At 38.9% G+C, this 27518-nt stretch overlaps 1 protein-coding gene across 4 annotated transcripts in view; it reads left to right on the forward strand.

The window, feature by feature from the left end:
• The first annotated feature begins 774 nt into the window (after positions 1–774).
• Positions 775–27518, forward strand: part of DTNBP1 (dystrobrevin binding protein 1) — a 142652-nt gene continuing 115908 nt past the window's right edge. Inside the window, exons 1-5 of one of the 4 annotated variants that reach the window (XM_032247777.1) lie at positions 775–848; positions 895–1013; positions 11616–11669; positions 12381–12431; positions 26816–26876. In XM_032247777.1, the coding sequence (XP_032103668.1) occupies positions 958–1013; positions 11616–11669; positions 12381–12431; positions 26816–26876 (222 nt within the window). In that variant the 5' untranslated portion in view covers positions 775–848; positions 895–957. Of the gene's footprint in view, positions 849–894; positions 1014–11615; positions 11670–12380; positions 12432–26815; positions 26877–27518 lie in introns of those variants that run through there. The other 3 variants (XM_032247773.1, XM_032247776.1, XM_032247774.1) reach the window with 3 other exon arrangements.

A 27518-nucleotide genomic window follows, 5' to 3' on the forward strand; every position in this document is an offset into this window, starting at 1 on the left:
ACCCGTCTCTACTAAAAAAAAAATTAGCCAGGCATGGTGGCACGCACCTGTAGTCCCACCTACTCGGGAGGCTGAGGCAAGAGAATTGCTTGAACCCGAGAGTTGGAAATTGCAGTGAGCCGAGATCGCACCACTGCACTCTAGCCTGGCGACAGAGCGAGACTCCATCCAAAAAAAGAGAAGGGGTGAAGGGGAAGAGAGGAAGTATGGAGTGCTTAGCAAGAGAAGAACGTGTTTTAAGGATGGGATGATAAACTGCATTGAGATCCACTGAGAGGCAGAATAAAAATCAGGGAACAGAAGTAATAAAAGACACCAGCAACATGGAAGTCACTGGTGACTCGTGAAAGTCACAGAAGCCTGAGGGAGTAAAGAGAGAGGGAAATTAAGAATGTCAAGACAGTCAACTATTATTGCCATTTTATGAATGAACAAACTGAGGCTCAGTATTTGACTGTCTCATCCTAGGTGAAAGCAAGTGGGGTCAGATCCTGGACTCAGAGTCCATGCAGTGATTTGTGCACATCACCTGTGCAAGAGATAGATCCAATTCTCTTCCAAACCGTAAAAGCCAACGCTTCCCTCAAAGGAGGCTTCGAGTTAAACCATCCTTTCACGATGTCACTTCCATTTTAATGCAAAAACAGCAACAACAATAAAAACCCCGAGAAGGCCTGGCGCGGGATAGGAAGAAGCGGAGGAGCCACTGGCACTGTCGGCTGGGAAAAGGCCCGCCCCTTTTCCGCAGCCCGAGCCCGGCGCCATCCACTGCGGCTGCGCGAGCCCGGCGCGCGGGGGGCGGGAACGCGGAAGGGGCCGGGGCTGCGGCGCGAGGCGAGGACGAGGCTGGGGGCGGGGTTGGCTGTGGGAGTTCGGGGCGCGAGGTGACAGCGCGGGGCCGAGGGGGCGGCGGAGACAGCAGCAGCCAGGGCCCTGAGGAGAGCAGCGGCGGCAACAATGCTGGAGACCCTCCGCGAGCGGCTGCTGAGCGTGCAGCAGGATTTCACCTCCGGGTGGGTATACGGTGGGCGACGAAAAGAGACCCGAGGGGGCCGGGCCGCCACCCGGGATGCCCCTGCCTCGCTCCCCTCCCCGCGCCGCGGTCCAGGCTCCGTCCTGCCCCGCACCTCCCCGCCCCGTCCCGCCGGGGAAAGTAACTAACTTCCCGGAGCCCTTGCGTCGGGCAGCGCAAAGAAACTTAGGTTCCTGCGGCCCGCCTCTGACGCGCACTCCTAGGACCCGGGGGCGCTCGGCGGCGCAGCGGAGCGCCGGTTGTGGGGGGCGGGGGCGGAGACCCAGCGGTCCCCTCCGGGCGGCATCGGCCGAGCCCAGGACGGAGTCATGTGAGAAGCCGGCGCGCCTCGCCGCTTCCGTCCCCGCGGTACAGTGGCCTGCGCCCCTCGGCCTAGCCGACACCTGCCGGCGCGCACCTGGAGCTGGGCCCGGCGCCGCAGCCCTTACACTCGGGCCAGAGCCTTCCGCGCTGCGGCTCGGCTTTCACGCCCGGCTCCCCGGCCTAACCCTGGGCAAGGCTGGCCGCACCTGCCCGTTAGCGTTCTTTCTCTACCTTTGCCCTGAGCTCAGCGCCTCGGCGAAGGAACTCCTAAGCAGTTCTCCCTTCCCCCCCCCCCCCCCCCCCCCCCCCCCCCCCCTTTTTTTTTTTTTAATATCCAGTGGTTCACAGCAAGACCCAGAGGTTCCCAAACTTTGCTTAGAATCACCTGGGAATCTTTCAGAGTCCTGATGCCCAGGTCTCACCCCATACCAGTTAGTTAACCAGAGTGCCTGGAGACGGCGTTTTAAAGATCTCAGGGGATTTTAATGGGCACCAGCGCCTGGGAACCACAGGCCCAAACTTAGGCGCCGGATTGCCTTGGTACTCATCCCGACTCTACCAAACGAACGTACTCAGCTGCCTTGCCTCAATATACTGTTTCCGCGACTGTAAAATGGGGATAATGATGGTACTTAAAAGGTTATTATGAGGATGAATGAATCAACCTGTAGGCCGGGCGCGGTGGCTTGCACCTGTAGTCTCAGCGCTTTGGGAGGCTGAGGCCTTGGATCATTTGAGGTCTGCACTTCGAGACCAGCCATGGCCAACATAGTGAAATCCATCTCTACTGAATATACAAAAATTAGTTGGGCGTGATGGCTCTCGCCTGCAATCCCGGCTACTCAGGAGCCTGAGGCAGCAGGATCGCTTGAACCCAGGAGGTGGAGGTTGCAGTGAGCTGAGATCATGCCACTGCACTCCAGCCTGGGTGGCAGAGTGAGACTCCATCTTAAAAAAAAAAAAAAAAGGAAAACACGAAGTAAGCACTGTGTCACTATTGTTACTTAGTGCTTAATTCGTTTTAATTTTTTCATTCCTTTGAAATGAAAAACATCTGTCTTCTTTGAAAAGGATCTTTCAAATTTAGTTTACAAATCCTGTTGAAGAATGCTCTGAATGTGAGAGCATTTCCACTCATACTGTTTTAATTTCTCCCTCCACCCCATCCCACCCCTTTTTTTTGTAGATGGATTCTCGCTCTTGTCGCTCAGGCTGGAGTGCAGTGGTGTGATCTCGGCTCATTGCAACCTCCGCCTCCTGGTTTCAAGCGATTCTCCTGCCTCAGCCTCCTGAGGAGCTGGGACTACAGGCGCCCGCCACCATGCTCAGCTAATTTTTGTATTTTTTAGTAGAGACGGGGTTTTGCCACATTGGCCAGGCTGGTCTCGAACTCCTGACTTTGTTATCTGCCTGCCTCGGTCTCCCAAGGTGTTAGGATTACAGGCATCCGGCACCTTGAGCCGCCGCATCCGGCTTACCCCAACCTTTGTTTTATTAAATTGACAAGGTCTCGCTCTGTCGCCCAGGCTGGAGCGCAGTGGCGCTATCATAGCTCACCTCAGCCTCCATCCAACTCTGGGCGAAAGCGATCCTCTCTTCTAGGCTTCCTAAAGTGGTGAAATTATAGGTATCAGGCACTGTGTCCAGCCTTGTTTTAAGTTTCTAAAGAGAAAGATGTTAACCAAAATTTTATCTTATGGGACAAAAATGTTAATACTATTTGCGTATTGAGCATTGAATAGCAACACACTGTCGAACGCTTGCGCACTTACTGCATGTCAATCATTTTTGTTACTTTGGTGTTTAGAAAGTTAATTATGGGGCCGGCATGGGGGCTCACGCCCGTAATCCCAGCACTTTGGGAGATCGAGGTGGGTGGATCACGAATTTGGGAGTTCGAGACCAGCCTGACCAACATGGTGAAACCCCGACTCTACTAAAAATACAAAAATTAGCCAGGCATGGTGGCCCACGCCTGCAGTCCCAGCTTCTGAGCAGTCTGAGGCAGGAGTATCGCTTGAACTCAGGAGGCGGAAGTTGTAGTGAGCCGAGATCATGCCGCTGCACTCCAGCCTGGGCAACAGAACAAGATTCTGTCTCTTAAAAAAAAAAGAAATTATGGATGCTCTAGGAGTCATTCGCTGATGGGTGTGCTTGCCTGCTTGCATTTTGTTCTCCCTATTAATTTAGTAAAAGGGCCTTCTTTTCAGAGTGTAAGTTGTATTGAAAACCTTTTGGTGTGTTGCTGAAATGGCCCATTTGTAGCATGAGAGTGACTGTTATTCTATTATTACTTTGTGGAATTCCTTGATGGCATAACAGCCCATCTTGTAGTTACTATAACTGTGCAGGTCACATGGTTGCCTCAGCAGCATTCATGCTCCTGACTTTTGTAAGGTGTCTTACCTAGGAATGTGGATTCTGAACTGGGCCCAGGACTGCTGTGGCAGAAACCATCCTGGGCGATCAGGGTAACCCTAAATGTTTAGAGTTTAGTTAGGGAGAGACATGTCAAGGGGATCTGGTTAGAACCCTTGGAAACTGACTTGACTTCTTGAAGATGCCGTAGTCTAGGGTCATTTTGGAGTTAGACATCTTGAGAGGGGTTCATTAGGCCCTTTGTGGGCTTTCTCCTGTACAGATCACTTTCAGCTGACAAACCACTGGACTGTCAGTGTGTGCTGTTAGCCTGTCACCTTGTGGAGAAATAACTAATCTCCAAGTGATGTCGGTCTCCCAGTTAACTGGGACCTCTAGTGTCTGATGTTCACTTTCTTCAGGTCCTCAGTTTCCTACACCTAATCTGTTTGATTAAACTTTTCCGTATTCAGCTTGAGAATCGACCTACTTTACAAAACTGAATATTTTTGCCTAGTGGGGAAAAGATGACACTAAACACAGCACACATGTGTTTATTGTATGTTGGTAATGTGGAATTCAAAGGTGAAAGAGAGGTGAGCTGACAAAGTGGCACACGCTTGTGGTCCCAGCTACTTGAGAGGCCGAGGCAGGAGGATCTCTTGAGCCCAGGAGTTCAAGACCTGCCTAGGCAACATGAAATCCCATCTCTTAAAAAAAAAAAAAAAAAAAAAAGAAAGAAAAAGACATGGCCCTGGCCATCCAGAGCTATCACATTGGACCTAGCACTCCTGTACAACACTTGGTGGCAGAGCAAATGTGTAGAACCCACAGCAGCTGCCTTCTAAAATAATTGGAAACACCAGGTGTGCAGGTTGCCCCAAGGACTGAATGGAAGGCCTCCGGCACTTCTGGGCTCCTTAAGCGTGGCCAGTGTAGCTCCCGCTGTCACCCAGAGCAGCATCCTCTCTTCAGAGCTTCTCCGATCATTTTCACTTTCTGAAAACTCACATGAAGGCCCTAACTCTAGACAAATTTACTTTTATTCTTTTTTAGTACAATAGGACGATTCTTTATCAGTTTCATCAAAGAATGTCACTTTGGTAGTGAAAGCATGTCCAATAAGAATGAATTTCTACTTTCCATTCAAATTTAGAAAAAGTGCAGCTTAAGATCATTATTCCTTAAGGGCAGTGAAGACATTACTGGTGGTTTGGGGGTACTCGAGGTTGTCCATGGACTTAGGCCTTTTTTGTAAATTTTTGCGCATGGTAACAATTATGTCAACATTGAGAAATACTGGTGATTATATCACATTCTTTCTGCTGTAATTGGGTGGTGGGCCAGCCAAAGACCACAGACTGAAGAGGATTGGTTCTGAGCTAACTCAAAGATCTTTTCCCCTCACCTAAAGTGAGTTGTAGTTTGATTTAACTGAGTGAGAATTCTTAGAGCCTTTTGGAGAGTTCACATAAGATATCCATTTTTATAGAGATTGGCTTGAGCTCTGGGCAAAACTTTTGGACAGACCGAAGTACAGACCTCAAAGCCAATCTGGTCTTTGACTTTTACCTTTTGAGCTGTATGACCAAAGACCTCAGGATCTAGGTATTTAGGCATGCAAACCCTTCAGGGAACTGAAAATCAGATTTACTTATGATTTACAGCTGCCTGTCACAGGCTGGTGTTTCCTGTTTGAAAGGCACTGGCTTCCTGTGGTTAGGGATAAAAAAAACCTTTCGCAGCTAGACAGTGAGTGTTTCCCCCTCAAAGCCCTCACTGCCCCCACCCCCCACCTACATCACTGCCCAGTGTCCTCATTCTTTCTTCTTCCCTCCCATAGTATCTACCAAAACCTGCACAAGGAGAGGAGCCAGTTATGTAAATCTCAGTTTGGTCAAATGGTGAAGTGTTGCTTGAAATGTTGACTTTTCCATGATTAATCATCTTAATAAAGAGAAAAGAATCTCAATATTCAACTTAGTTTCATAAATGTCTACTGAGTTCCTACTAAGTGCCAGTGCCAGACACTAGACTAGGCACTCAAAATGTCCTTTTTCATGGAAGCTTAAAAAACATTTGAGAGCCCATATGCTCAGTTTTGCCTAGTCTTTACTAAGCAGTGTCTATATATTGGGCCAGATCCTGTGGGTACAAAGGTGACTAAAACAGTCTCTGCCTGCCAGATGCCCTACACTGGTGCTGATGTAAAGCAAAGCAGAATGAGCAGAATGTTAAAGATACAAATAGTGTGATATGTGAGTTCGAGTAAAGAGTTATTAGTTAGGATGTATTTATAGAAGGCTTCAAAGAGGAAGAGGTTTCTAAAACTAGGCCTTGAAAAATGATGAGAAGTTGCGTTAGATTTGAATAAGCACATTTCGGAGATGGAAGCAGTCCTGAGAGATGAAGCTGGAAAGGAAGTTTAGTGCCTGATAATAGAATGTCTTCAATGCTTTACTTAATTTGTCAAATATTTATTGAGTGCTCACTATGTGGCAGGCGCTATTTTAAGTACTGGGGATATAGAAGAGAACAGACCGATAGCAAGTAAGATCCTTACTGTCGTTGTAATAGCAAGAGGCAGAATATCTAGAAGGCCATAAGTTTTGTGGCTAAAGGAGAAGATGGCCTACCTGTATTTCTGGGAAAATATTACTCTCTTTTTGGAAGAATAACTTGAGAGGCTGTGTGATAGGCAGATTGGGGATGGGGCACAAGGAGATTATTTAGAAGGCTGTAATGAAGGTCCAGGTGATGGAGGCTAAGGCAGTGCTGATGGAAATTTAAAGGAGGGAATGGATGTGATGGGCACTGGTCAGATTAGACAGCAGTGGGAGATGAAAAAGGTGCAACATTGAGAATTTTAATTTGGAGGGATCTTAGATAAATGGTGCCATAAACCAACATTAAAGAATTTACAAATAGGTTTGAGAGAGAAGGAACAGTTATCGGTGAATTTGTGGTTAGCTAGCTGCTTGACAGCTGAGGAGAAATTGGGAATTTCAGTTGCACTCAGGTGAGAGGTGAGAACTTGAAGCCATGTATTTGCGGCTTAAGATAAAGGCATTAGGATGAAGGTAGTCTAAATTCATCGTTCTTTCCCGAGTCAGTGCAGCTTTTGTGTGAATTTCTTAGGCTTTGGACCTTAGGTCATTTGCACTTTTAAGTGTGATTGAGGCTTTTGCTTTTCCCTGATCTCGTTTGAGAGAGAAGATAAACAGTGATGTGAAAATGTAATAGATTGGATGTGCTCCATGACAAAATATGCAAATTAATGTATTTCTGTGGTGCTTTAAAGCAATCATCGTCACCTTTTCTAATAGCTAACACTGTAGACAGTTGGAAATTGAGGTACAAATGAATGAAATGTCATGCAGGTTCCCCATGCTGTTGAGTCACCGGCAGATCTCATCAGTCATTGTAGTACTCAATGCATCATTCTGTTTATCTACTTCTTTTTCTTTTCTTTTCTTTTTCTTTTCTCCGAGACAGGGTCTCACTCTGTCATGCAGGCTGGAGTGGTGTGGTATGCTCATGTCTCACTGCAGCCTCAACCTCCTGGGTTCAAGCAGTCCTCCCACCTCAGCCTTCCAAGTAGCTGGGTCTACAAGCATGCACCCCTATGCCTGGCTAATTTGTGTATGTTTGGTAGAGACAGGGTTTTGCCATGTTGCCCAGGCTTATCTACATTTTTTGTCTAAGCAGTTTTGCGAACCATCCCCCTTTTTTAGTAAGATGCCTCCATTTTAGTATTTTCTATAAAGTTCAAAGACATAAATATGCTGGTGTCAAATTAAGATAAAGTCATTGGAGCTATCTAAAAATAAAATTATTGAACTTTATGACGAATTTGAGGTTTAGTGCTTTGAACTTGAAAGTTGTCAGTAGCAGAAAATAATTGTCAGATGGCTCACTTAGTCTATATATTCATATGCTCCCGCAGCACTTATGTGTTCATGGGGTGTATGGTACTTGGGAGAAGACCAAGAATAGGGCTGGGTAAGCCTTTTGTAAGCACATTGGGAACCTCTACTTTATTTCACCTTGGCCCAGTAATGTAGTACATGGTTTCTCAAGTTTCTTGATCACCTTTATTATAACTTTCATTTGAAATTAGCTCTATGTTTCCAGAATGCCACCAAGGTCATATCTGGAATTTTATTGAGTTCTTGTGGCAAATCTTTATGGTTGAGTATAATACCACCGTTTTCTATTTGAGGAAACTGGAATATTCTCTCCTAGGTCAATATTTCCTTCACAGCCTGTCATGATATTGTAGGACATTAAACAGACTTTATGAGTGAGTTGTTTTCATCACAGGAACAGTGTGAGAAACTAGAGTTATCCCAAAATTAAAATCGCAGCTAATTTCAGGTGAATTTTGGGTTTTGAGGGTGTTATTTTAGAAAGGACCTTTTTTATTTTTTGTTACTTTCTTAAGTATATCTGATCTTTTATATTTTTCATCTTAAGGCTAATAGTTGGGAACAGTCAAGAAAGTTTAGCAGGGAAAAAGATGACTATCCAGCTTTCCAATAGCTGCTTTGTTTTCTCTAACAGTTTCTTTTCTGCATTTTGGCACATTGGCAATTTATTTGGAGAAGGTGTGGTGAGAAAAGATGAATACCTAAAAGATTGTTTTTGTTATTAAAAATGTTTTTTGGCTGCCTATGGTGGTTCTTGCTTCTAATCCCAGCACTTGGGGAGGTGGAGGTGGGAGGATAGCTTAAGCCCAAGAGTTCAAGACCAGCCTGGGCAACATAGGGAGACCCCTATCTCTACAAAGGACTTTTAAAAACTGGCTGGGTATGGTGATATGAGCCTGTAGTCCCAGCTATTCGAGAGGCTAAGGTAGGATCGCTTGAGGCCAGAAGCTTGAGGCTGCAGTGACCTATGATTGTTCCGCTACACTCCGGTCTGGTTGACACAGCAACCCTGTCTCAAAAAAAAAAATTTTTTTTTTTTTAAAAATTTCCAAACACATACAAAAATAGAGTAACAGGATGAACCACATATATATATTCATTACTCAGAGTCAATAATTTCCAGATATTGCTACATTTGCCTTGTCTCTCCCTTTATTTATAAATTTCAGACTTGCCTACTATACCTGTAATATGTCAGCTTGCATCACTAAAAAAGAAACACATTACATAAATGCAATGCTTATATCATAGCTAATAAACACTAATTCTTTGATATTATCAATTATGCAGTCCATAATCACATTTCTTTTGTTCTTAGAGATGACTTTATGGTTGGTTTGTTCAAATCCTGATCACGTAAGTTTCACATTAAATTTGGTTAAACACCAATTTTTAAAACAGGTGATTGTTAAAGAGCCACATGGGAAGCTTTTATTGGGGGAAGCTTTTATTGAATCTTCCAACAATTTTACTTTCTGTTCCCTGTAACACTCCTTTCATTTCAAACTGATTTTTCTTTTTGTGGGGGGAGGGGAGGAAGTGGGGGAAGAAGAGAATCCCAAACTTGGTATATTACAATTAAGAAATTAAAAGTTTATTTTAGAAATAAATAGTTGAAATGCCAACTTAGAGATTTGCTAGATTATATAATCAGTGGTCCAAAGAGGATCTTAGGAATTCCCTTTCACACTCAACTGTATAGAATTGTCCTGAATCACTAAAAATAATGCTAGAATCATTTTTAGTATGATGCACTGCTGTATATAACTATCAAGGATAATTTTGCCTGGGATGTTCCAACTAAGTATTTTGATCAAATTTAATAGTGGAAATGGTAGAGCATGGCCATGAAAATGGTTTTCCCTAGCTTTTGCTTAATCTTGGTTTAAACCAGATTTACTAGTTTCCGAGATAAACTTAGAAATTTATGTTAGACTTTTAGACTTTGACACAATTTCCTAGACTTATGTAGAGAGATACACAAATTAGTTTTGTATTAAAGAGATTGCTGAATCTTTTGAATATTGTGGAGGAGTTCATCTTGTCAATATTTTATTTTTTGAAAAAGATCATAGAGTAATATGAAAATCTTTGTATGACATTGGCATTCTAATTTGGTTTTAAAAAATGCAGTTTATCAGAACTCCCCATATGGTGCTTAATCAGACATTATAGATGGAAAAGATGGACTCCTGTTTCAGAACCAGCATGTATAGTTGTGCAGGTTGTACACTACAATGCATAGTGGAGGCATTCATGCAAGGGTCAACTTGTGTTTCTGGCTGATGGCAGTATAGTGTCTAGAGGAAGGAACGCCTGTTTCTGTTTTTACAGACTTTATAGGGGCTAGCAATAGTACTGCTTTCAGTTTCTATTTACAAATGAGTATTTGTTGAAGTGATTGAGAAGTCTGTACATGATATCTCATTTTATATGAGATTCTCTCATACTGTAGCACTCACTTATTGGCAACCTCAGTTATCTGTAACAGAGTCCACAGCTAAAATAAAGTGAAACTGGGCCAGTGAAGTGAAAATAAATCATATAGTTTATGAACATCATATTTTACATTTAAAAGAGCCTATTAATTTTATATATGCAGCTCTAGCCCATTTATCTGTTTTCCAGTGCAGTAATTTAAAAGCAAGTAGAGGGGAGGAGGCTGCTGAAATAGCTGGCAGAAGTGATAAGTGAGAACTGATGGCCAGGTGACCGATAGTTGAGAAAGTAGACATAAGAGCTCAAACATACACAAACAAAACTACCATAGATTGGCTTTTGGTTAATAGATGGAGATGCATTTCTAGCTCAGAAGTATCAGGGAGAGTACTGTTTTGCTGTAAAATGTAGTCAGTGATCTTAATACTGATCCTGAGTTACCACAAAATGTTTAATGAGATATAACAAATCCTCTGTAATGAAAGGAGTTTGTAATATATTTTAAAAAGCTTTTCTCATCTAAAATTTCAAATACTATGGGTGCTTAAAGAGATTTGAATGCCTGGGTAGCACGTACTTAATGAAGTGTGCGCTTAGATATCTTTGTTACCTATCGATTTCTCCTATGTGGACCATTACTTTTTCTAAAGGTGCCAGATAAATTATGTTTCTGTGGTCTGTTCACATTTAGGAATCTTTGTTTGTAAGAAAGGGATTTGGGGCAAGTAAGAATATGAAAATAAGGCCTGGCATGGTAGTGCACACCTATAAGCCCAGCTCTTTGGGGAGGCTCAGATAGGATGATCACTTGAGGCCAGGAGTTAGAGACCAAACTGGTCAACATAGTGAGACCAAAATAAAAATGAAACAAACAGCCGGGCATGGTGGCACATACCTGTAGTCCTTGTTAACTGAGGAGGCTGAGGTGGGAGGATTACTTGAGCCCAGGAGTTCAAGGTTACAGTCAGCTATGATTACATGGTTGTACTCCAGCCTGGGTGACAGAGTGAGACCATCTCTTACAAAAAAAGAGAAAATATTTGCTACAGATTTTCCATTTGTGGTATCTAACATATAGTAAACACTCAAATATTTGTTGTCTTTTGAGTTTCTTAATTCTTGCTTTAAAGAAAAAAGCGTATCTGACCTAAGATTTTAACGTGTGAAAATTTGTGGTTGAAAAATCTCTGGGCTGGGTGTCGTGGCTTATGCATGTAATCCCAGCATTTTGGGAGGCCGAGGCAGGAGGATGATTTGAAGCATGGGGTTTGAGACCAGCTTGGGCAACATAGCAAGACTCTGTCTCTACTAAATAGAAAAAGAAATTACCCAGGCATGGTGTTGGGTGACTATAGTCCCAGCTACTCAGGAGGCTGAGATGGCAGGACCACTTGGGCCCAGGAGCTTGTGGCTACAGTGAGTCATGTACATGTCACTGTATTCCAGCCTGGGCAACAGAGTGAGACTCTGTCTCAAAAAAAAAAAAAAAAAAAAAAAAAAACAAAAACTCTTGACTTGTAAAAATATTATATTTTATACTTGTTGAATTATAGGCTGAAGACTTTGAGTGACAAGTCAAGAGAAGCAAAAGTGAAAAGCAAACCCAGGTAAGCTTGTGCTAAGATTTTAACTTGCTCTGACTGAAATTTCATACAACTTTTGGTTGTGTTCATAATTGTATAATTACATTAATGAACCTTAGATTTGTTGAATGCGTCTGACTGCAAAATGATTGATTCTTTCTAAATTGTGTAACAGGAAAATTTTCTAATAAAATTGTGAAATTGTATTAAATGTTGAAGTATAATTGTTTTACTCTGACAGTGACTATTATTTGATCACAGTTAGTCATTTTCAATTTGTATAAGAGCAAAAGTAAAAGTCCTGAATTACTGAAAAGCAAATGAATAATGAAATAGTACTTGGCGAATGAGCCTCTTTAGCCATGTTACCTGTTTTATATGAAAACACCAGGATTGTGTTGTTTGTCTTTTTTTTTTTTTTAATAAAGCATGTGACCAAATTTCATTCTCAACCTAGAGATGAACTTTGATCTTTTATATTTATTCTCATCCAACATTATATTAAATCATTTATCATATTATGTGAAAGACAGTCTCTGGGGCAAAATGATGAATGGTAGTATGTTACAATACATTAACTCTGAAATAAAACACATTTCTCTTAAAAGTTTAAATTGTCATTAGTGATTTTAAAATATCTCATATTACAACTGACAGTGTCAAAATTCTTGTATGTACCTTTTTTTAAAGTTGGCTAAAACAAGAACACTTTTAATATGTATTTCTTTTGTGCAGGACTGTTCCATATTTGCCAAAGTACTCTGCTGGGTTAGAATTACTTAGCAGGTAAGTGCTTTCATTTGTAGAGGAAGGTTATACTGCTAACTGTTTTAATGACTAAAAATATCTTTTAATTTTATAGGTAAAAACCTTAAAACAGCTAAATTTTACCTTAATGTAGTGATTGGAAATTATGTATTATTTTCCATAAGGGCTTTCACTTTTCACTCATTAGTACAAAAGCCATTCAAACTTTGACCAGATAGATCACTATTGCATTTAGTAATCAATATTTTATTATGTTTACTGATAATATGTATAACTTCTTTGTTACAAGAGAATTGATTCTGGATATGAGTCCCCAATAATTTTTTTACATTGATTCTTATGTCATTTCTTTTCCAATCCATTCTTTATTGACATGGAGGTTAAAATTAAAATATATGGCCTTTTTAGATACAACATCAAAAGCACAAGCAACAAGAGAAAAATTAGATACAATGACTTGTTCAAAATTAAATACTTTTGTGTGTCAAAGAGCACCATCAAGATGGTGGAGTGACAACACATAGAATGTGAGAAAATATTTGCAGGTCGTATATATAAGGAATGACATGTATCCAGAATATGTGAAGAACTTTTATAACTTAATAAAAAGACAGTCTCTGAAGAAATAGGCAAAATATTTGAATAGACATTTCTCAAAAGAAGATATACAAATGACCAATAAGCACATGAAAAGACACTCAACTTTGTTAGTCTTCAAGGAAGTACAAATCAAAACTACAATGAGGCCAGGTGTGGTGACTCATGCCTGTATTCCCAGCACTTTGGGAGGCTGAGGTGGGTGGATAACTTGAGGTCAGGAGTTCGAGACCAGCCTGGCCAACATGGTGAAACCCTGGCTCTACTAAAATTACAAAAATTAGCTGGGTGTGGTGGTGGGGGCCTGTAATCCCAGCTACCCAGGAGGCTGAGGTGGGAGAAGCACTTGAACCCAATAGGTGGAGGTTGCTGTGAGCAGAGAGCAGGCCACTGCACTCCAGTCTGGGTGACAGGGCGAGACTCCAACTTAAAAAAACAGACAAAAAACAAAACCACAATGACATATCACTTTACACTCACTAGCATAGCTATAATAAAAATGCAGATGATAACAAATGCTGGTGAGGATGTTGAAAAATTGTAACCCTTATTCATGGCTTATAGTTATGTAAAATGGTATACCCGCTTTGGAAAACAGTTTGGTAACCAGGTTCTCAAAAAGTTAAACATAGAATTACAGGTTGAGTATCTCTAATTTAAAATTCAAAATCTGAAGTGCTCCAAATTCAAAACTTTTTGAGTGCCCACATGTTCAAAACAAATGCTCATTTCAGATTTTAGATTTTTGGATTAGTGATGTTCAACTACTATAAAGCAAATTCCAAAATTGGAAAAAATCCAAAATTTGAAATACTTTCGTTCCCAGGCATTTTGGATGAGTGACACTCAACCTATACCACATGACCCAGCAGCTTTACCCCAAGAAGGTTAAAAACCTATGTCTCATAAAAACTTGTGCATGAATGTACATAGCAGTATTCATAATAGCCAAAAAAAATAGGAATAGCACAGATGTCTATTAGCTGATGAATGGATAAACGAAATGTGGCATATACATATAATGAACTATTATTCACCCTCAAAAAGAATGAAATACTGATACATGCTACAGTGTGGATGAAACTTAAAAATATTATGCAACTTGAAAGGAGGCAGCACAAAAGACCACAGTATTATATCATTCCATGTATAAGAAATGACCAGAGTAGGCAAATCCATAGAGACAGAAAGTAGATTAGTGGTTGCCAGTGTTTGCATGGGAGAGGGGAATTGGTAGTAACTGCTCCTGGGTATGGGTTTCTTTTTCAGGTGATGAAAATGTTTTGGAATTAAATGGTGATAATAGCTGTGCAACTTTGTAAATGCAGTGTACTAAAAACTACTGAAGTATGCCCTTTAAAAGGATGAATTTTATGGTATGAAAGTTGTATGTCAATAAAATGATTATAAAAATAAGTACAGTATATGATTTAAGCATGTTATTGTACATGGTTCTCTGCTAATGTGCCATTTGACATATGTGTGATAAAGATGTATGTGGGAGAGGGTATGTTGCTTTTCTTTATCTGTATTCATTGTGACAAAATCACTGATATCTACGTTTTCCTTACTCCTTTTAAACTCTTCATTGGGTTTCTTTTTATGGATGCTAGATCTAGCTAGATCTAGAGATTTTTCTCCTCTGAAGTGTAAAGTACTTAATTTGATATTTTCTTCCTTGGTTTTGTTGCGTGTAGAACAGAAATGAACATGAAAGGAAGTGTAGTACAAATTAAGCAGTAGTGTATTGTTTACTATTTACATTTTATCTTTATTTTTTTCTCTAGAAACTTAGTTGAAATAACTTCTTTTTACTGAAAAATTTATGTTAGAGCTATCAACTTTTTTGTATGGTAGCTTCTTTTGGGATAGAGATGCATTTTGGGAGTTAATATGGAAAATTTACTTCCATAAGAGGATGTCAATAATGTGTCCATTCATTGCACTGAAACAGTCTTTTCTCATTGGAACTAAAATTGAATGTGGGAAAACCATTTTAAATAGCAAATATTTAAATCACATTTTTAATTTTTAAAATGTAGTATACATAACATAAAATTTATCTTAACTATTCTTCAGTTTAGGAGTGCTGAGTACATTAGTTGTGCATCTAATCCTGAAACCTCTTTTCATCTTGCAAAATGGAAATTCTGTACCTATTAACCAACAACTCTCATTTCTAACCCCTCCTCTCCATCCCAGGCAACCATCATTCTATTTTCTTTCTCTATGAATTTGACTGTTCTAGGAATATCATATAAGTGAAATTATAAAATATTTTTGCATGTAAGTGGCTTCACATAATTTTTCAAGGTTTATGTTGTAGTATGTGTCCGAATTTTCTTTCTTTGAGAAGCTGAATATTCTCTTGTAAGTATGCACACTTTGTGTATTCATCTGTTGATGGACACTTGAGTCGCTTCCACTTTTTGGCTATTTTAAGTAATGCTGCTAGGAACATGAGTGGACAAGTATCTTTTTGACACCTTGGTTTCAGTTCCTTTGGGTGTATACCCAGCAATAGAATTACTGGATCATATGGCAATTCTATGTTTCATTCTTTCTGGAAACACCATACTGTTTTCCATAGTGACTGTATCATTTTACTTTCCCATCAGTATTGTATAAGGACTCTAATTTCTTCCTATCCTTGCCAACGCTCGCTATTTTCTTGTATTTTATTATAGCCGTTCTCATGAGTGTGAGGATTTTCCCCTGTGTTTTCTTCTAAGAGTTTTTCTTTTCAAGATTGTTTTGGCTATTCAAGGTCATTTGAAATTTTATATGAATTTTAAGATGTATTTCCTATTTTTTGCAAAGAATGTGTCATTGGGATTTTGATTGGTATTAAATTGAATTTGTGGTGGTTTTGCTTATTGCAGATAATGGTAAGTTTTCCAATCCATTAACATGGGATGCCATTTCTATTTATTTATGTCTTAGTTTCTTTCACTATTGTGTTGTAGTTTTCATTGTATGAGTCTTTCATCATCTTTGTTACTTTCTAAGTGTTTTTAAATGCTATTGTAAATGGAATTGTTTTCTTAATTTCTTTTTTGAATTATTTATTGGTAGTATATAGAAACAACTGACTTGTGTGTTGATTTTGTATGGTGCTTTGCTGAGTTCCTTTATTCTAATAGTTTTTTTTTTTTTTGTAGAGCTTTTAGAGTTTTCTGCATATAAGATCATATCATTTATGAATAGAAATCATTTTACTTCATTCATTCCAATTTGAATGCCTTTTATTTCTTTTTCTTGCCTAATTGCTTTGGCTAGACTATCCAGTACTCTGTTGAATCAAAGTGAAAAAAGCAGGCATCCTTGTCCTGTTCCTGATCTTAGAGGAAAAGCTTTCAGTCTTTCAACATTGAATATAATGTCAACTATGAATTTTTATTATGTTGAGATTGTTCCCTTCTACTTCTAGTTTTAGTGTTTTTATCATGAAAGGATGTTGAATTTTGTCAGATAATTATTCTGTATGAATTAGGATGACCATGTGTTTTTTTTCCTTTCATTCTACCAATCTGCTATATTATTACATTGACAGATTTTCATATGTTGAACCATTCTTGCATTCCAGGAATAAATCCCACTTGGAAATTGTGTATAATCCTTTTAACACCATGCAGAATTTAGTTTACCAGTATTTTGCTGAGGATTTTTGCATTAGCATTCATAAGGGGTATTGGTCCATAGTTTTCTTATATGCCTTTGGCTTTGGTATCGGGGTAATGCTGGCTTATAGAATGAGTTAGGATTTATTCCTTCCTCTTCATTTTCTTTTTAAAAAGAGTTTGAGAATGGTCAATGTTGGTTGACCAAAATTCTACCAAATTGAATTTGATAGAATTCACCAGTGAAGTAATCAAGTCCAAGGTTTTTCATCTTGAGGTTTCTTTATTACTGATTCAATTTCCCATTTCTTCAGGATTCAGTCTTGGTAGGTTTTGTATTTGTGGAAATTTGTCCATTTCAGTGAGGATATCCAATTTGTTAGCATATATTGTTTATAGCACTTTCTTATAATCTTTTTTATTTCTGTAAGATTCATGGTAATAATCCCATTCATTATGGTTTTAGTAACTTGAGTCTTTTTTCTCTTAGTCAATCTAGATAAACGTTTGTTAATTTTGATCATTTAAATTGGTTTACCTTCAATTATGTTGATTCTTTCTTCTGCTTAAATATGCTTTTGAACTCCTCTAGTGAATTATTCATTTCAGTTATTATGCTTTTAATTTCCAGAGTTTCTTATTGGTTCCTGTCTGTTTTATATTGACTTCTGGTAGAAATAAACAGTAATGGTATTGATGTTACCATTTTGTTCATGTATCATTTTTCACATCTGACTGGCATGAGATTGTGTGTTATCTCATTGTAGTTTTAATTTGCGTTTCTGATGATTAGTGATGTTGAGTATTTTTTCATCTTTGTTGTCTGCTTATATGTCTTCATTTGAGAAGTGTTTGTTCATATCCTTTGCTCACTTTTTAATGGAGTTTTTTTTTCTTGTTCATTTGTTTAAATTCCTTATGGATTCTGGATATTAATCTTTTGTTGGATGCATAGTTTGCAAATACTTTCTCTTATTCTGTAGGTTGTTTATTGTGTTCTTTCTTTTGCTGTGCAGAAGCTCCTTAGTTTAAGTCACATTTGTCAATTTTTGTTTGTCACAATTGCTTTTGAGGTCTTAGTCATAAATTCTTTGCTTAGGCCAATGCACAGAAGGATTTTTCCGAAGTTTTCTTCTAGGGTTTTTATAGTTTGAGGTCTTACATGTAAGTCTTTAATCTTCAGCTATTTTGTGTATGTGGTAAGAGTTAGGGGCCCAGTTTCATTCATCCATAAATGGCTAGCCGGTTTTCCTTGCACTGTTTATTGAGTAGGGTGTCCTTTCCCCATTGTTTATTTTTGTTGATGTTGAAGATCAGTTAGTTGTAGGTGTGTGACTTTATTTCTGGGTTCTCTATCCTGTTCCATTGATCTGTATGTCTATTTTTGTACCAGTACTATGATTTGGTTACTCTAGCCTTCTAGTATGGTTTGAAGTCAGGTAATGTGATGCTTCCAGCTTTGTTCTTTTTGCTTTGGATTGCTTTGGCTATTCAGGCTTTTTTTGTGTGTGGGGTGGGGGTTCCATATGAATTTTGGAATTTTTTTTTCTGATTGTGTGGAAAATGGCATTGGTAATTTGATGGAATTGAATTTAGTCTGTAAATTGCTTTGGGCAATGTGATCATTTTAATGGTATTGATTCTTCTAATCTATGAGCATGGAATGTTTTTCCATTTGTTTATATCATCTATGATTTCTTTCATCAGTATTTTATAGTTCTTGCTGTAGAGATCTTTCACTTCCTTGGTTATATATACTAGGTGGTGTGTGTGTGTGTCTATTGTAAATGAGATTGAGTTCTTGATTTGGTTCTCAGATTGAATGTTGTTGGTGTATAAAATTCTGTGTTTTATTTATTTATTTATTTATTGGTTTCTTTCTCAAATAAGTTGATCCTCTGGATTTTTGTACATTGCTTTTGTATGCCGAAAAGTTACTGAAGTTGTTTATCAGGTCTTCGAGTCTTTTGGAGTATTCTTTAGGGTTTTCTAGGTGTAGGATCATGTCAACAAACAGAGATAATTTGTCTTCATCTTCTCCTGTTTGGATACCTTATATTTCTTATTTCTTTCTCATGCTTAATTGCTCCAGCTAGGACTTTCAGTACTATGTTGAATAGGAGTGGTGAGAGTGGGCAACCTTGTCTTGTTCTAGTTTTTAGGGGGAATGATTTCAACTTTTGCCCATTCATTATTATGTTGGCTGTGGGTTTGTCATATATGGCTCTTATTATTTTCAGGTATGTTCCTTTGATGCCTTGTTTGTTGAGGGTTTCGTTATGAAGGGATATTGAATTTTATCAAGTGCCTTTTCTGTGTCTGTTGAGAAGTTCATGTTATTTTTGCTTTTAACTCTGTTTATATGATAAATCACATTTATCGATTTGTGTTTGTTGAATCATCCTTGCGCTCCAGGGATAAAACCCACTTGATCATGATGAACTGTCTTTTTGATGTGCTGTTGGATTTGGTTTGCTAGCATTTTGTTGAGGATTTTTGTGTCTGTTTATCAGGGATGTGAACCTGTAGTTTTCTTTTTTTGTTACAGCATTGCTAGGTTTTGGAATCAGGATAATACTAGTTGCATAGAATGAGATGAAGGAGAAATCCCCTCTCTTTAATTTTTTGGAGTTGTTTCAGTAAGATTTATACCAATTCTTTGTGGAATTTAGCTGTAAATCCATCTGGTCTAGGGCTTTTTTTGGTCGGTAGAATTTTTCATTATTATTATTACTGATTGAATTTTGTAACTTGTTCTTGATCTGTTCAGAATTTCAGTTTCCATCTGGTTCAATTTGGAAGGTGATGTATTTCTAGGAATTAATCCATTTCCTCTAGGTCTTCTAATTTGTACACATAGAGATGTTCTTAGTAGTCTCTGATGATCTTTTGTCTTCCTGCGGTGTCAGTTATGATGTCACTTTTGTTCTTTCTGATTGTGCTTATTTGAATCTCTTTTCTTTTTTTCTTGGTTAATCTAGCCAGCAGTCTGTCAGTCTTGTTTATCTTTTCTAATAACCAACTTTTTGTGTTATTGATACTTTATGTGGCTTTTGGTCTCAATTTCATTTAGCTCTGCTCTGATCATAATTATTTCTTCTGCTAGCTTTGGGTTTAGTTTGTTCTTGTCTTTCTAGTTCTTTAAAGTCTCAGGTTAGATTGTTAATTTAAGATCTTTGTGTGTTTTGATGTAGGCATTGAACATTGTAAACGTTCCTCTTAATACTGCTTTTGCTGTATTTCAGAGGTTTCGGTATGTTATATTTTTATTTTCAATTGATTCAATTAATTTTTTTTATCTTTGCCTTAATTTCATTGTTTACCCAAAAGTCATTCAGGAGCAGTTTGTTTAGTTTCCATGTACTTGCATGGTTCTTAGGGTTCCTCTTGGTGTTTGTTTTGATTTTATTCCACTGTGGTCTGAGAAGATGCTTGATATGATTTTGATTGTTTTGCATTTATTGAGACTTGCTTTATGATTGAGAATGTGGTCAATTTTAAAGAATATTCCATGCACATATGAGAAGAATGTGTATTCTGTGGTAGTTGAGGGGAGCGGAGTATTCTGTAGATGTCCACTAGGTTGAGAATCTAATATATGTCCAAATATATGTTAGTTTTGTGCCTTGATCTGTCTAGTGCTGCTGCTGGGGTGTTGAAGTCTCCTGCTATTATTGTATTGCCATCTCTTTTTTTAGGTTCTGGTAGTATTTTATAAATCTGGGTGCTGCGATGTTGGGTACATATATATTCAGGATACTATATTTTCCTATTGAGTCGAGCTCTTTATCATGTTGTACCCTTCTTTGTCTTTTTTTTTTTTTTACTGTTCTAAAGTTTGTTTTATCTGATACAAGAGTAAAAATCTCTGCTCTTTTTTTTTTTTTCCCACTTGCATGAAAGATCTTTCTCCATCCCTTTATTTTGAGCCTACGGGTGTCATTACATGTAAGATAGGTCTCTTGAAGGTAGCAGAGGTTGGATCTTGTTTTTTTAATCCAACTTGCCACTGTATATCTTTTAAGTGGACCATTTAGTTGTTTATGTTCAAGGTTAATATTGATATGTAAAATTTTATTAATACTGTTGTTAGCTAGTTGCTTTGTAGTCTTGATCATGCAATTGCTTTATAGGGTCTGAGCTTTGTACTTATGTGTGTTTTTATGGTAGCAAGTATCATTCTTTCATTTCCACGTTGAGCACTCCTTTGAGCATTTCCTGTAGGCCCAGTGTGATGGTGATAAATTCCTTTGGTGTTTGCTTGTCTGGGAAAGACTTTATTTCTTCTTTGTTTATGAAGCTTAGATGAACAGGATATAAAATTCTTGGCTGGCAATTATTTTTTTTAAGAAGGCTAAAACTAGGCTCCAGTCTCTTCTGATTTGTAAAGCTTTGGCTGAGAAGCCCACTGTTAGCCTGTTGGATTTTCCTCTATAGGCAATTGGACCCTTTTCTCTAGCTGCCTTTATGATTTTTTTCTTTCATGTTGACCTTAGATAGTCTGATGACTATATGTCTTGGGGATATCATCTTAATATGGTATCTCACAGGAGTCTCTGAATTTCTTGATTCTAGATTTCAACTTCTCTGGCAAGATTGGGGAAATTTTCCTGGATGATTCCTTCAAATATGTTTTTCATGTTGCTTTACTTTTTCTTCTCTCTCAGGAATGCTAGTAAGTGAAAGGTTTGTTTGCTTTATATAATTCCATATTTCTTGAAGGTTTTGTTCATTTTTTAAAAAATTCCTTTTTCTTTATTCTTGTCTGACTTGGTTAATTTGATAGACTGGCCTACAAGCTCGGTAATTCTCCTGCTTTGTCTAGCCTATTAACTATATTTTGAAATTCCTTTAGTAAATTTTAGAGTTCAAGTAGTTCTGTTTGTTTCTCTCTTAATATAGCTATCTTGTCTATCATATCTTAAATCAGTTTTCTGATTTCTTTGTATTAGGTTTCAGCTTTTTCTTGGATCTTGTTGAGTTTAGTTGCAGTACATATTTTTGATTCTTTATCTGTCATCCCATATATTTCAGTCTGGTTAGGATCCATTGCTAGAGAGCTAATTGATTCCTTGAGGTGCCAGAACACTCGGGCTTTTTGTATTCCCAGAGTTCTTTCATTGATTCCTTCTCATTTGAGGAAGCTGTCTCTTCTTATTTTTATTTTGCCATAATTTGGAAGTAACTTTTTTCTTTTTTTCCCTTAAAGGTATGGCTGTGGTATATATTGTATATGACCATTTGCTTTTGTTTCTGGGTGCTTCCAGAGAGCCAAAATGCTATATGGTTCGTTGGTTATGGATAGCTTCTATGCAGTGGCTTTCTCAGATGATGTTTGTTGTAGTGATGTATTGGCTTTAAGAACTGACACATAACACCTTACCTCCTGTGGAGCAGAGGGTATGGAGGTCCCAAGGGGCTCATCTTGTGTACCAGCACTAAGCCCTTTTGGTAGCAGATTTTTATTTGGTGGTGTGGTTTGGGCTGCAGTCCAGTACATGGCACTGCAGAGTAAGAGCCAGCAGGTAGGCTGATGTGGGGTGGAAGCACCTGCCCTGACCAGGCAGGGGATCATGGTGGGAAGAGATCCTGCGGGGTGTGCTGAGGTCTTGGGGGAGAAGGTAGGTGGGTACACCCACTCCTCATCCTGTGCTGGCAAGAACATGATCCACTTCTTAACATGTCCCTGTCACAAGGCTCCCAGCCTTCATTTCATAAATGAGTGTGCCTGGTTGTGGGTTGCAGGAACACTCTTCTGAGGGCTCTCACCAAAATGGGCTCAGGGAGAGTCTCTTCCTTCAGATGAGAGCAGGTAACTCTGCGACTGGTCCTACTTTGCCAGGATGTTGCTGCTCTGTGTCGGGTAGGGGAGCTGGGCCCCACTTTCCTGAAAGCTTGAGCTGTGGAGGGCTCACTTTCGGCAGGAGCAGAGCTGCCTTGAGAAGCATGAAATAGGTTGTGTGTCTGAGTGCATGTGCTGACCCTTGGCAGGGAGAACACTGCTGCATCAGCAACACAGTAGGGGATGCAAGAGATGGCCCCCTCTCCACATCCATTCTTGGGTGATGATACTGCCTGTTGCAGTGGTTGGCACTGTGCCTGGATTTCCTTCCTCTGTCCCAAGGGTGGCTTTTGGTGGGCTGCACTCCCTTCCACTTAGGGATGGCCCACACGGAAGGTTAGATCTCCAGAGATCTCACAGTTACCTGGGGAACTGCTGGTTCCCTGTGCTTAACAGAGTTAGAGTGGATTGTGGAGTGTGTTTGCAGGGAATCTGGTGGTGTGGTGACTCAAGGGCAGAGAGTCCATGGGCAGGGCAGCATCCCACTGCCAGTGCAAGGCCCATATGGTATCTGGTATCTGAGGGGAGTGAGGATACTCCTGCATGCACAAGTTGGCCACAACATTCTCCAGCCCCAGGAAGTTTTCAAATCACCACCAATAGCATTGCTTGGGGTCACAAGGGCAGAGGAGAGCTCTCCAACAGTTTCCTGGTCAGGAGATTGATGGAGGGGTAAGAGGAGCAGAGAACCACTCCCTCCTACTCGTTCCACAGGGCTCCAAGGTCCTTGAAGGTTGATCTCTGCCAGACTCTTGCTGCTTTCCTTTTCTGTACCCCAGCTTCTTCCCATGGGCATTCTGACAGGTCCTGGCTCCCGTCCCTCAGTTTTCTGTAAAGAATTTGTCCATTCACCAATATCTTTGTTTTTTTTTTTTTTTTAAGAAAAACTGGCTTTTGATGTCCCTAGTAAGCCATCTTGAGACAAAAACAAAATAAAACAAACACGCACACACCAAAAAACAAAAATAAACACAAAACAAAAAACAGTTGCATCTGTTATTGAATGTCCTAGTCTTTAAGTGTCTGGCTTCCAAGAGGGAAAAGAGAACAAAGAAGAGGGACAAAACCAGACGTTGGCCTTTTAAATCCTCTGAAAATTGCTAGCTATAGCAGGAGTAGCTGCCTCTGTGTTTGCATCTACCTGATGAGAAGCAGCAATTGTGATCAGAACACAGACTCCCTGATGTTTGGAGCACAGGGTCCTTATTGGCCCACCTTGACTTTCATAAGCCATGTACAAGCTACTTCAGGAACAAGTACATGGATGCCTGTCCAGGGTTTGGGTAGTTGCCATTGTGCTAAAACCTGAAATCAACTGAAATTAACCTTAATTTACCCTCCAGACCTTCCCCTGGAAGTTGCACGCCTTTGATAGATTCCAGAGTCCCAAAATAGTTACATCAGACAGATTCTGCCAGTGTAATTATGGTCTAGGTAGGGTGACAGATTCTTGATGCTTCTTACTCTGACATCTTCCCTCTATCTCCTAAATCATGATGTTTCAAAGAATGTGGTACAACACAGCCTACAGTTACTCTCCTATATTCCTATAGCTCTCATGCTATATAATTTGCCCTTTCCTTTGTCTACCAAATAAGGTAATTATTTACATGTGTGTTCATCTTCCTAACTGTATGATGAACTCTTCCACTAGTCTTCCCATAGTATACGTAGAATATATTCAATAACTATTTGAATGTGAGAATTATACATTATAAATGTGGTTTCCTCATTTCATCATCATTGACTTGTGATTTTAAAGATATTTGAGTTTGCACACAGAAAAATTGAAGAAGTTTACATCCAGCATCTTTATCTCAGTAAAATGGAGTAAGTTCATCCCTCTGTTGAAAGTGATTGGATGGGGATGAGTTTCAAGATGGCATGAGATGTGTAACACCCACCGTGTGTACTTCGGGGAACAATCTAATAGTAATAAATTTATTTTAAGTGCTGATTAGCAGCTAAGTCCCACACAAAGTTGGATAGCATGTATTGCAATGGATTTAATGTCTTTCTCCAAACTACTTCATGGCTTAAAAGTAGAGCAGAGAACGTGAGTGGTTGGGATAATCTAAGTTTAGAGAATGCTGAAAACAGTAGGAAAATCATGTATGAACTAGGTGCTGAACTAGGAAAGGAGAAATGAGGGAGGGTGATAAATAATGCCAAGATGGATGTGAAAAGCATATATAATAATGGGGAGAATAGGAAATGGTGAGATGTTAGGAAAAGAGTGATCTGGATTCTGAAGTTAGCAAGTGAGGGTTAATTTGCTCTTTCCCACTGAGTTAAGAAAATGATAGAAAATTTGACCACGAACTCCTGAATTTTCAATTTATAATTAGTTATTTCCTCACTCAACAGTCATTTAATGTGTCTCTTATGTGTCATGTTCTGTGCTAAGCAGCAAGACAACAAAGATGTAAAAGTAAAATTTATCTTAGCAGTTCTGGTGCTTACCAGTGCTTAGCATTCAGTAAACACTTGTTGATTTTAACTGATACTTACATAATCTGATACATCCAAGAAAATTTTCTAGCTTTCCATTAGTCAACAATAACATCAGGACTGTATTATTTGTGTGACCTTCCACCTTAATTTTCATCGCACGTAGACTCTAGTATCTTGTTCAGATTGATTTTCCTACTTAATAGAAAAATTGTGAATCTGACTGTGAGGGGAGGCAGTATGAACTCATTAAATATTTATTCCCGTTTGGAGAAATATTAGCTGGATAGCTAGAATTTTAAATAAGATGGGAACTCAAGTTTTACATCAGCAGTCAAATGAATAATAGTTTAGAAGTTTTATTTTTTAACTACTCATTTTGAAATAATTTCAGATTTACCAAAATAATTACAGAAATAGAACAAACAATTTCAGCTTTCCCAATGTTAGCATTTACTACAACCACAGTACAATGATCAAAGCAGAAAATTAACATTAGTAAACCCTTTAATCCACAGGCTTTATTCAAATTCCATCAATTATCCCACCAGTATCTTTTTGTGGACTAGGATCCAATCCAGGATTGCACATTATTTTAGTCACAGTATCTTCTTATCTTCTTTAATGTGGAACAATCCTTTAGTCTTTGTCTTTCATGACCTCAATACTTTGGAAGAGTACTGGCCAAGACTGGGCATGGTGGCTCATGTCTGTAATTTCAGTGCTTTGGGAGGCTGAGGCAGTGGGCTGTGATCACACCATTGCACTCCAGCCTGGATGACAGATTGAGACCCTGTCTCAGAAAAAAAAAAAAAAACAAAACCCACAGACAAAAACTCGTAGTGGCCAGTGATGTTTCAAGATGTCTGTACATTTGGATTTTTCTATTTTCTTGTAATTAGCTGCAAGTTAGTGCTTTTTTCTCAAAAATACCAGAAGAGTAGTGTTGTATCCTTCCCAGTGCGTCACATCAGGAGGCACATAATGCTGCTGTGTCTCATTACTGTTGACATTAATTTTGATCACTTGATTAAGGATGTGTCTGCCAGGTTTCTCCTTAGTTAACACTGTTTTCTCATGTTTAGTTAATGATTACCCTATGGGTGAGATATTTTGAGGCTATGTAAATATCCTGTTTCTATTTGTGCTTTTACCCACTAATTTTATCATCCATTAAAATTCTTTCTGAAACAATTATTACTATTGTGTTTACCAATGGGAGATTTTTTTTTTTCTCATCATTTCTTTTAAAATTGCTAACTGGCGCCTGGCGTGGTAGCTCACGCCTATAATCCCAGCACTTTGGGAGGCTGAGGCAGATGGATCACCTTAGGTCAGGAGTTTGAGACCAGCCTGGCCAATGTGGTGAAACCCCATCTCTACTAAAAATACAAAAATTACCCAGGTGTGGTGGCACACACCTGTAATCTCAGCTACTTAGGAGGCTGAGGCAGGAGAATTGCTTGAACCTGGGAGGTGGAGGTTGCAGTGAGCCAAGATTGCACTATTGCACTCCAGCCTGGGTGACAGAGCAAAATTCTGTCTCAAAAAAAAAAATTTACTAATTGGATTTCTATTGTAAGGAAGAGTTTTTCTCTTCTCTCTCGTGGATTTACTTATTCAATTATTTACATCACCATGGACTCAGAGAGATTTGCTTTATTCTTTGAGTTATAATCTGTTACAACCATTATGTATTTTGTTGCTCAGATCGTCACAGATTTGACCACTGGAAGCTCCATGAAGTTGACGTCTGTGTCCTTGCAACATGTCACCATTATTTTGTGTGTTTCCTTTCTATGGCCACAGGATATTCCACATTCATCTTTAGATAGTATTTCCTTTGAATGTGTGGTTTGCATTTCAAATTATTTTTTGCTTTTTTTTTTTAGGTATGAGGATACATGGGCTGCACTTCACAGAAGAGCCAAGGAATGTGCAAGTGCTGGAGAGGTAAAGATGTGGCTAATCTTATACTCATCGTAAAGTTTCTTTTTTCAGCGCTAAATGGTAGTTTTTAAAAATTGAATTTATAATTGTGTCAAAATATTTTGCAGGATATCTGAAATTGAATCTAGTCACTGATTATGAAACTCCCTGAATAAAGCACCTTTTTGTCATTTCTCTGTCAAGTAATTTAGTTTAGTTGAGGTAGAGAATTTATAACTTTCATTCTAAGGACAGGTGAATATTTGTTTTATGTAGTTAGTCTGATGAGTTATGTAAATTAGACATCTCTTTCTACTCACTATTTAAGAATTCCTTATTCGGTCAGAAACTTAACTTTGCTCAGTCTATCTAAAATTATTAATTTGCCTAACATATACTAAAATTTCAGGGGTCATCCTCAATTCACTTAGAAGAACAAAGTATTTTTAAGCACTAATGACTTGTAATTTAAATTACTTGGTAAATGTACTTAGCCAAGATCGAGTACTCTGTGTTGTTGATGTCAATCAAACATTATTTTTTTCTGAAATGATTTCTGTAATTCTGACTTTAAATAAATTTAGACTGATTTTCTTTACCATTTACCAAATTAATGAATCTGTAATAGTTATATACAACACAGGAATATATATGATGAAATGTAGA

This window comes from Sapajus apella, unplaced genomic scaffold (genome assembly GCF_009761245.1).
Source record: "Sapajus apella isolate SASKATOON/1434 unplaced genomic scaffold, GSC_monkey_1.0 scaffold63, whole genome shotgun sequence".
NCBI lineage: Eukaryota > Metazoa > Chordata > Mammalia > Primates > Cebidae > Sapajus > Sapajus apella.